We start from the raw sequence: 11,287 nt of genomic DNA on the forward strand, positions 1-11,287 counted from the left end.
GCATGCCAAAAACATCACCTCCATGTGGGTGGCCCACCACAGCCCCCACAGTAACCATGGTTATCATGAAAACAGCTAGATGCCACAACCACCACACAGAAAGTCCGCCAACCACTGGAGTGCATTCACACAAGGAGACTCACCAGCAGAGATAAAGAAAAGAAGAGGATGTCTCTCACTACAAAGCCCATTCCAGAGTGACAGAAGAAGCATCTGCTCTACGATAATATTAAGGGATCTGATCACACCTCTCAGCATTGGACAGATCATGTAGGCAACAAATCAACAGAGTAACCATTATTCTTTCAGAAGGAGAGAAGAAACCTATGATAATTAGAGGGGGGTACAGGAAGGAGATGGGGAGAGATTGGACAAGGAACATAAAGAATAATTACAATTTGTAATAATATNTGATAATTAGAGGGGGGTACGGGAAGGAGATGGGGAGAGATTGGACAAGGAACATAAAGAATAATTACAATTTGTAATAATATATATGCTAGTAATATTGATTTGATCAACATATCTCAATATTGAACCCCAAAAATATGTATAATCAATTTTGATTCAATAAATAAAATAACAATAATAATAATAAGAAGAAGAAATAAAATGATTTTGTTTTGGTTGTGAATTGATGTTTATATAAGGAAATGTGAGAAAATTTTAGGATGTGTAAAAACAGAGTTATAAGAATTTTGATTATTTTTAAAAAACATTTATTTATTATTGTTATTATTTTCACATTCTAAGATGTTGCTGCAGAGCAGTTGAGGTGAGAGGGAGAGGGGAAGGCAGAGTGGGAGAGAGTGTGAGGAGGATGAAGGGGAGTGTAATTGAGGCCTGCAGCACCCCGCTCATTCTGGCAGGTGAGCCCCAGGGGGCTTCTGCTGGGGTCTTGGTCATCACTGGGCTGTAAGTGGAGGTTGAAGGGGCATGGCTGAGGACCTTGGCCCCCTACAACCCTGGCTTGGGAGCCCAGGGCACTTCTGGCTCCAGCTTAGTGGTCATTGCTGGGCTGGGAGCAGATGTCAGGGGCTGTGGATGAGGCCCTCTGCCCCCCAGTACCCCAGCTCAGAAGCCCAGGACATTTCCAGTGGTCATCACTGAGCTGCGTACTCATGTCGGAGGGGGGGCATGACTCAAGCCCTTGGCTCCCCACTACCTTAACTCAGGAGCCCAGGGTACTTCCATCAGTGGCTTGGTGGTTGTTGCTGAGCTGGGTGTAAATGTTGGGGATTGTGTGACTGAGGCCCTCGGGAGCCCAGGGCACTTCCAGCAGTGGCTCAGTAGTCATTGCTGGGCTTTATGTGGACATTGTGGGTGGGTGCTGAGAGCCTCAGCCACCCCAGCATGGAAGCCCAGGCTGCTTCTGGTGGTCATTGCTGGGCTGGATACAGTCATCAGGGGCAGGGAGTATGGCTGAGGCCCTCGGCCATCTGTCTATCCTGGCTTGGGAGCCTGGGTGGCTTCTGGTCCTTCTAGGTTTTATAGGTGTTCTTTGATGGTGTTAGACCTTTGACATCAGAACTTAACCTTAACATCAGGTTAATATCAGAACTTTGTCTCTGATCTATGAGTTTTGTTTTTTTTCTTTCAGTTCCATGTTGGATTATTCACTATTTCCACCACCCAAACTCTGCACTGGAACTAATTTGTTGTCCTTTGCTTACTTCTACAATGGGCGAACTTCCTAATTCCCTCTGTGGTTGAGCTAAATTGCTGCTTTGCTGCTGACTCCTTGGGGAAGGCTTTTTGTGCAGTTTGGGTTTTAACTGTTGACCTTGAAAGCACTTCTGGGTATTTTGAGGTCTAGTACACCTGGGTTGTGTGGAAATTCTGGTCCGGGCCTGAGGCTTTTCAGCAAACTACACCTTCTGGAATTTTATATTCCTGACAAGTCTACACTGACTGGGCCTGTGCTGATTGGAGGGCAGATCAGCTGTCCATGCTGTTTTCCTGGTGGGCCTGTCTCCCCCACTGCCCACACTCCAAACACTTCCCGTGTGCCAGTCCCTTGCGATGACTCACTGGCCTATGAGTGGCTCCTTTTTTCAGTTGCCTGTGAATCCTCACTCCTATGTGGTTCCACCGGAATACTGTTAGTGGTCTCGCTGGCCTGGGGGCCACCAAGGCCCTCTTCTCCCCTTTAGCTTCCAAGAAACTTCATCTGAAGGGCACAGCTGCAGCTTTTGCCAGTTCTTGCTCTGTGTGCTCACCTGGGCTAGCCTTGAAACAGTTGGGGTAGCCCTTTCTTTCTCTCCTCATGGCTTCTCCTGCCTTCATGCACTCTGTTGGTCTCTCCTCCTCTTCTCCTGAGCTCTAGTGGCCCCAGCTTGGGAGTCATTGCTTTTTATTAGTTGCAAATTGGTTGATTGTGGGAAAGGATGATGCTGGGGACTATCTATTCTGCCATCTTGACTGAAAGTCCTCTCCAGGTCCCATTCTTGAGATGGTTGAATATTGATTATTTTTGTCACCCTTTATATGAGGCCCTCCAATTATTGACACTCTGGTTCTTAGAAAAGCATGTGCATGATTTTATTATCTCTGTTAAGGTTTATAACTTTATTCCAACACCAGGCTTCTTTCTTATTAGAGCTTTTGGAATTCAAGTGAAAGTAGGGAGGAAGAGGCTATGATGAAAGAAGCATGTATCTGGACAACAGTAACTTATATGCTGTTTTCAATATCATGTAGATGCCCTCAACTTCCTATTTACATCAACCAGAAGTTACTTAATAAGACAGAGAAAAAAAAAATTCAATTCCATACCATAATAAATCAGCTGGTAAACTTCCTTAATTAAAAAAAAATCATTGTGGGCCGAGCCCGTGGCGCACTCGGGAGAGTGCAGCGCTGAGAGTGCCGCAGTGCTCCCGCTGCGGGTTCAGATCCTATATAGGGATGACCTGTGCACTCACAGCGCTCACTGGCTGAGCGCGGTGCAGCCAGTCTCAAAAAAACAGGACAAAAAAAAAAAAAATTCATTGTAATGTAGTTGCTCAAATTAAAGAACACAGCATTTTTTTTTTTCTTAGAATTTGCAATAAAAAGAAGAATCTAAGTTGCATCAACTGTTACCTTGTTGATCCCACAAATTGACATTCTTGCTCTTGCCCTTTTTCCTTTACAGAGTTTGTTTCTTCTATTGGAATAGACACATCTCCCTAATCCCCAATCTATTTTTCTTCCCTCTCTGGGTGCTGCTCATGTTTCAAGCTTTCCCCACTTTTTAAAGACCTTTCTATCCACTGCTTTGCTTTCCCCAGTCCTTAAAGCCCTATTTGAGCAACAATCATATTTATTGTACTTATAATTGTTTCCATTTTTCTTTGAATAGGCTTTAGACTGCATTAGGGAAGAAATTCAGTATTTAACCATTGACCTCATAAACATAACATAACTTTAAAATACAATGGTAATTAAGAAGTGTTTGTTAATTTTATTTTTAAAAAGCATATTGTTACTTCTATGATCAGCTCAGCCTGAAAATACAATTCCTTCACTTAAGCCTCAAAATTGTACACACAGAGGCTGAATTCTTCTATTTGTTGTAAAGTTTATAAATCTATAAATAGGGAGAGAGAAGAGGAAAGAAATAATGGGCTATGTGGAGTATGAAAGTATGAAAGACTCCTGATTTAGCATGCTAAATGTACATCTTTATTACACAGCAGGAATAAATTATATAAGAATACCCCTTCCAATTTTTCCCCCGTTTTCATGTCTCTTTTCTAATTCCAATTTCCTTTTTGGCTACAGAAGGAAATATGACAGGCTCCTGTTTACTTCTTTTCAAACAACATGAGGTTGATTGCTTTACTTTTTCCCCACAAATATTACTACTACTGGTGTAACATTTTTTAAAAATGAGAAATTACTTACTAAGGAAGACATCGAAAGGTTGAAACTCTGCAGAGCACATTTTTTTTTTCCTTGAGAACCTCATAAATTCTCAAACATGGTCTGAACATTTGTTTGCATTGCTATCAAAACTAAACTCAGAAATCCTAGATAGTTATCCTCTTTTTTCTCTTATTTCTTTTCATGACTGAATTATCTTATTTCCACATGTCTTTCACAGAAGAAATCCTAGAAGATATAGGCTCAGGTATTAATTGAAACAACAAAACCGATCCAATCAAAGTAAATTTACAAAGAGGCTTACCTATCCTCTAAAAACTTTATAAATGAAAAGAGATCATTTTTCTAAGTCCTAGGAAAAGGTGGATTCCAAGTTCACAAAAATAAAAGATTGGGACCTAAGCTTCTGTTCCAAATACATAACTATGGGCTTAATGAGCCTTAGTGTTTAAATAGTAACTCCAATTTTTTAAAAATGGAATATGTTGAAAACTACTCTAGAAAAACATTTTTAAAGTTCCTATTGGATGGTAGGATTATGGGCTGGAGTTGGTCTTGGAGAAATGAGAGAAGCAATAAAAAGGAAGTAAAAAAAACATATGCTTGGCACAAGTCAGCATAGTTCTAAACGACAGGACTGACCAAGAAGGAGCAGAAAAGCAAGATGAATGAGGTGAAGCTTGCTGTCTTGGGTGGGGAAGGCACAGGCAAATCTGGTGAGTGTTGCGGTTTCCTGTGGTTTAGTGTGGAGTGCAGAAGGAGGGAAACGCACATTGACGTGTTTATCTATTTACCTGTCATCTATCTATCCTTCTTGTCTAATTTTCTTACTGAGATTTATGCACATTATTTTTCATTAGGAGTTTTCATTTTAACTGTATGTGTATAGAAATGTATAGGCAAGTGTAGCAAGATTATTTGAAGTACTAATTTGTATCTTATTCTACTGATATTTAAACTTTATAGGAATAACAGGAAATCTCTCCATCACTATTGCACCTACTTCTCACTGCAACACACCAGCCCCCCATACAATGGCCTTTAAAGGACTCTTCTGCTCAGAGACTAAGGTAGAGAAAGAGGCATGAAGACCTGTGAATCATTTCTTAAATGCAGCATTACCTAAGTGAAAAATGTTTGTAGGGGTGTGGCTCTGTGGATGCGCTGGAATTGAGCAACGTGTGTCCTAAGTTTGGAAGCTATGTTTCAGCTTTGTTTTATTTTGCTTTGGTTTTGTCTACATTATTTTGGTAATGAGGACATCACCCATAGAGCCATTTGAGCCTAGTGAGACATGACATAATCACTGGCTGACTTAGGAGCTGCAATAAAGTAAACTGACACTATAGGTTTTTTCCCTACTTCCTGGATTTTTAAGTCCTTATGTCCTTAAGCAAGTGCAAGTACTCACATATTTTTGCATTCATCAATTAACTAGATATTGATTTGAACGTGCAGTACTCACACTTGAAGACCTCTTTCTTTCTGGCTTTCTAATCATTATAGTTTTTCCATGGAAATATTGTTGACTATTATTATTCAGGCCAGAATTTAGTAGAATTTTAGGGTCTTCATTAAGTCATGGTCATTTTTGAGCTGAAAGACAAAACCTTATGTACATATCTAAATTATATTTATACTAAACCACAACAGACCCTAAATCCAGCTTGTTTGTTTTGCAGCCCTTACTGTACGGTTTCTTACCAAGCGATTCATTGGAGAATATGCTTCTAATTTTGGTAAGTCACTATTCTAGACTTTTTTCTACCTTAAAATGTCAACATCATAATGAAACCCCAATTAAAGGGAAGGAAACTTTTGATATAATCTGCCATTTTTACACTTACTAAGAAATCTATTTATTCACAGATTCTGGTTAGAAAAGTCAGAATAGGTACTTGAATTGAATGATCTTTTATGAAAAACTCACCCAATTTGATGTTAATTAAGATGAATTAGAAAGCTAGATGGTTTCAAAGTCTCAAACCAGAAAAACATTAAAACTGGGATCCTCTCTCCAAAATATCATAGAATATGTGAGTATGAATGTTTCTTATAAGCTATGAAGCAATTTTGAAATTAAATCAACACTTGTTAGAAGATTAAGACAAATCAATGCTAAAAGCACAAGTATCTACAAAGTAAAGTTTATTGCAAAAAATGTGAAAATAATGAGAAAAGTGTGCCTTGATTAAATATCATATTATTATTATCTACATTGTTTATATAAATTTCAGAGAAATTCTAAAACAGATGCCAGGGCACCTTGATATAATCTTAGGGTCATTTCACTAAGTCTGCTATAAATTTTTGTTATTGTTATAAGAATTATTGTGACACATGGGAAATTTCACAGCATAAGAAGTGAGGAATTTTGCCAAAACTTTAAGTATATTTTTGGCTCAGCCATTAATCAATATAATGATACTACTATCTTACCTGATTGAAAGCATAGAGATAAGGGAAAACAAATTTGTTTGTTTTAAATAAGAGTGACAGAATTATAGAAAGCATGAGAACTGGGAGAAAGAGGAATTATTTTTTGTTTAATATTACTTAGTGTAAGAGGAATTTATGATTGCAAGTGTGTTTTTCTGTGAGAAACAAAAAATAAATCTTCAGCATTCATTTATGCGGTAACATTATTAGAGTATTTCAGAAAATAACCTTAAAGTATGGTATTGTGTAGTCCCTATCTGTATCTAAGAGAGTACTTCAGTCCACATGACATTGTGAACAATTAATCAATTGATTAATTGATTGATTGATTGATTGATTGATGGCTGGCCTGTAGGGGGAACTGAATCCCTAACCTTGGGGCTATTATGCTGTGCTCTAAACAACTGAGCTAACCTGCCAGCCCAACATAGTGAACAGTTTAGAACAGGAGCATGAAAAGTTTTATAGAAAGAAGGAATATAGATTTTAAAAATTCCTATTGTTTCATTTCTGAGTGCAACAACCTCAGACAAAAGGTCAACATAAGCTCTGAATATATCCCCAGTAGCGGAATTGCTGGATCATGTGGAAGTTCTATCTGTAGTTGTTTAAGGAACCTCTGTACTCTTCTCCATAAAGGCTGTACTAATTTACAGTCCCACCAACAGTGCAGGACGGTTCTTCTTTCTCCACCTCCTCACCAGCATTTGTTAGTCTCTGTCATTTTTATAATAGCCAGTCTCATTGGGGTGAGGTGATATCTCAAAGTGGTTTTGATTTGCATTTCCCTGATGATTAGTGATGTTGAGCATTTTTCATATACCTGTTGGCCGTTCGTATGTCTTCCTTTGAGAAATGTCGAATTAGCTCCTTTGCCCATTTTTAAATTGGATTATTTGTTGTTTTGCTGTAAAATTGTCTGAGCTCTTTGTATATTCTGGGTATTAATCTCTTGCCAGATGTATAGTTTGCAAACGTTTTCTCCCATTCCGTAGGATGTCTTTTCACTTTATTGATTGTTTCCTTTGTTCTGCAGAAGGTTTTTAGTTTATATAATCCAATCCCATTCTCACTAGTAACTGGAAGCTGAAGCCATAAACAAATGAATGACAATAAAGAGAGACAGAGAGAAAGAGAAGGAAACAACAATCACAGTAATATGTTGAACTTTTAGAAAACTAGAGGTGGAAAAGGGGAGGGGAGGGGGAGAGGAAGGGGGGCTAATGAGGAATTGGTTAATGGATGTGAAGAATGATTGCATATTGTAATGATGAATAAGCCAACTATACTGATCTAAACACCACACATTCAACACAATTACTGAAAATCAACATCGTGCACCACACGTATGTATAATTAAAAAAATACAAATAAAAATAAAAACTGATCAAGAAGGAAAAAAATTGTCAACATAACAAACAAGCTGTGTAATCAGGCATGAAACAATGCTTCAGAATTAAAAAGTAAAACAAAGCATAAATAAAACAATACAGCATTCATACAACAATAACAACAACAACAAAAAACCTCACCTAAATCATTTATACAATACTGTTACAGAAACAAGTGAAATGTTGACACATTTCTGGCTAATATTTCTCAATTAATAATCTAAGACCTAGAGATATTTTGAACAGCCAACCAAATGATCAAAGGATCATCAAGTCTGTGAGGGCAAACAAGCAAAAATGAGTCTATCTAGTAAGTAAAGGCTAGCATGGAAAATAATACAATTCTAAAAATTTTGAGCGTTGATGACCCTTGTGGCAGTGTTTAAGATCTGAGAGTAGATATTTCAAAATGTCTAAAAGGAAATTTTATGCTCCAGAGTCGATAGCAAATCTATGAAGTTTAGAAGAAACTGTCTGAGAACATAATTTCAGTTTTGATAAAACTATACATTTTATTAAATGTAACTTGGAAGGATTTAATATGTCAATCCTAATACTCTGGGGAAGGGAAGGATTTAAAGAGTCGACCTTAACCTTCTGGGGAGACAGTAGCTCCCCAAACTTCTGCTCTAGTTTTCAACTACAGGTTACAGAGTATTTGCCAGAATGGGTCACGATTTTGTGTCAGTATTCTATTTTGTAGAGAACTAGATCTTTTATCAAAACACTACAGGAAAATTATAGAACTGAATTCATTCACTTATTCAACAAGTATTTATTGGGCAACTACTGTGTCCCATATACTCTTCCAGGTGGAGAGGGTACAGAAGTGAACAAAAAGACAAATATCCAATCCTTCATGGGGTTTACAATCAGGAGGGAAGGTTGAGTCAATTTGGGAAAAATAATTAAATATAAATTATAACATATGTTGGTAAATTCTATGAAGAAAAGATAAATCTAGACAAGGGAGTGACACCAATATGGCATGTGGCAAATTAAAATAGGATAGGCAGGGTAGACTTTACTGAGACGGTGACATTTGAACAGAGACACGGTGAAGATCAAGACATGAAGATATTAAGGGGATTAAGTGCCAGGCAGAGGAAAGAACAATCACCAGAGTTTTGAAACAGGAAATTTCTGAAAAATCTGAAGAATGGTACGAAGGCTAGTGGGGAGAACGTGAGAGATAATAGCCAGAGAGATGCACTGAGGTCACAGTAGTAGCGACGGACTAGATACTAAAGGATATTCTTGGACATTTTCAAGGCTTCGGTTTAACCCAAGTGAGATGGGGAGCCACTGGAGCAATTTGATTCCACAAGTATCAGATCTGGCTACAAGGTACACTTCTGCTCCTGTGTTGAGAACAAACTGGGGACAGGAAGGGAGTTAGGGGAGGGATGAAAGCAGAGAGATTAGTGGAAATTTTACAATAATCTAAGCAAGAGATAATAGTGGCTTGGATTAGAGTGTTAGCAATGGAGGTGGTGAGATGCAGACAAATTCAAAATATACTTTGCAAAAGCTTATACACTCAGCCATAGAAAAGAATGAAATTCTGCCATTTGTAGCAACATGGATGAGCTTGGAGAAAATCATGTTAAGTGAAATAAGCCAGGTACAGAAAGAGAAATACCTCACGTCCTCACTCATAAGTGGAAGCTAAAAGTTAAAAAAAGAAAAAAGAAAAAAGGAAGAACAATCACAATAATACATTGAACTTTCAGAAGTGAACAGAACTATGGTTACTAGAGGTGGGAAAGAGGGAGGGAATGGGGGTTAGCGAGAAACCAGTTAATGGACACAAAGGACGACTACATTCTGTAATGATGAATATGCTAATTATTGATTTGATCATCACATACCATACACAAATATTGATAGTCAACTCTGTACCCCACAAATACGTATAATCAAATTTGTTTCAATAAAAAAACCAAAAACGAACAAACAAAAAATATACTTTGAAGGTAGAGTAAAAAGGAATTTTTAATACAATAAAATTGGGGTGTAAGAGAAAGAAAGAATCAAAGATGATCTTAAAGCATTTTTACCTGAAAAACTGGAGTTATGTGTAGGCTATTTAACAAAATAAAACTGTGGAAGATGAAGTTTTTGCAGGGAAATCAGGGGTTCAGTTTTAAGTTGGGTTCATCAGTAATAATTGTATAGAAAGGCTTGGGACTGGATGAGATCAGCAAAGGAGCATAGGTAAAGAAGACATCTGTGAACTGGATCTATGTTTGGAGTGAGGGAAGTTATGGTGGGACAAATAAAAATTACTAAGATGGAGCAAAAGGGAAAAAGATTGAAATAGACAAACAGGAGAGTGTGTTGCTTTGAAGGAAATATCTTAAGGACGCAGGAGTGATTAGCTACATTAATGCTACTGATAGAGCAAATGGGATTAAGACACAGAACTGACCACTGAGTCTCAACATCTTTAAGTTAGGAGAAATTCAGCATGTTTGTAAGATGTTGGTAATAATAAAGCAAAGAAGAAAAAAATCATGATGCAGAAGAGAGAGGTAGAATTGCTGAAGTAATTTCTTACAGTAGGTGAGGGGAAGTCACAACTAGTTGAGGGAGAATGAATTGGCCTTAGATAGGAACCCCGATATTTCACTCCATCCATAGTAATAGGATAAGTACATGAGCAAAAAGCCATGTAGATAAATAGAGAGAGAGGTAAAGTTCTTTTGTAGAAAAATATCTGAGTAAATAGAACAAATACATATGTCTGGATACTAGACATGAATAAAAGCTACTGTAGTATTGCACTGAAATATGACCGGTTGATTTTACTAAACTGTGGTCCAGATGTGAGTCCATTTTTTTATTCTGAAGTTTTTTATTCTGACAATGAATATATATATGTTTTTGCAGAATCTATCTATAATAAGCATTTGTGTTTGGAAGGGAAGCAACTGAATCTAGAAATATACGACCCTTGTACTCAAGTAAGTAAAACTGAGCACAATTTTATTTTTATTTTTATTTTTCAGTTGTGATTTGAAGAAGATTTGATAAGGATTAGTGAAATGTAGCCAGTGTTAAAACAAAATTTCATCTCAATTTTAATTATTAAAATTTTCAAGAGATCACTTTTAGTGTTGTAAATTTAATTTTCTGGTTTTTCTGTGAATTTATATCGAAAATGTCATATCACAAATATCTTTAAAATGGCAGTATTAGGCTGCACTTATAACATATTTCTATCAGGTCACAGTATAACTGTCAGAAATTAATAGTTTAGTAGCTTATCAATTCAGTTTATATTTTCACTAAGTCTTGTCAGTAGAGCATAAGTAAGAAAGATTTTGAGTACAAACTTCTTTGTTCATTCAAAGTATAAAAATAGTTAAAACAGGATTGTATAAGTAAGAGAAAGAATGGCCAGTTGTTCAAGATTTTAAAACAACTCCATGGGGCAGATTTTTTTTGGTAAAATACTCCTTAAGTCTTAGCTGAATCTTGTCAATGTTTTTATTTTTTACTGATTTAAATCTAGTACCGAAATCGATATATAATTCCATTTGTAACACAGAAAATATTTTCTCTTTGCAAAACAAGTATGTGGATAT

At 37.1% G+C, this 11,287-nt stretch overlaps 1 protein-coding gene across 1 annotated transcript in view; it reads left to right on the forward strand.

Annotated features, from left to right (window-relative positions):
* Positions 1-4,475: 4,475 nt before the first annotated feature.
* The window catches only part of RERGL (RERG/RAS-like), a 10,935-nt gene continuing 4,123 nt past the window's right edge, over positions 4,476-11,287 (forward strand). The window contains exons 1-3 of the mRNA XM_008572153.1: positions 4,476-4,583; positions 5,550-5,606; positions 10,590-10,663. Of these exons, the coding sequence (XP_008570375.1) occupies positions 4,532-4,583; positions 5,550-5,606; positions 10,590-10,663 (183 nt within the window). The 5' untranslated portion in view covers positions 4,476-4,531. The remainder of the gene's footprint in view (positions 4,584-5,549; positions 5,607-10,589; positions 10,664-11,287) is intronic.

The sequence above is a fragment of the Galeopterus variegatus genome, unplaced genomic scaffold (assembly GCF_000696425.1).
Source record: "Galeopterus variegatus unplaced genomic scaffold, G_variegatus-3.0.2 Scaffold759, whole genome shotgun sequence".
Lineage (NCBI taxonomy): Eukaryota > Metazoa > Chordata > Mammalia > Dermoptera > Cynocephalidae > Galeopterus > Galeopterus variegatus.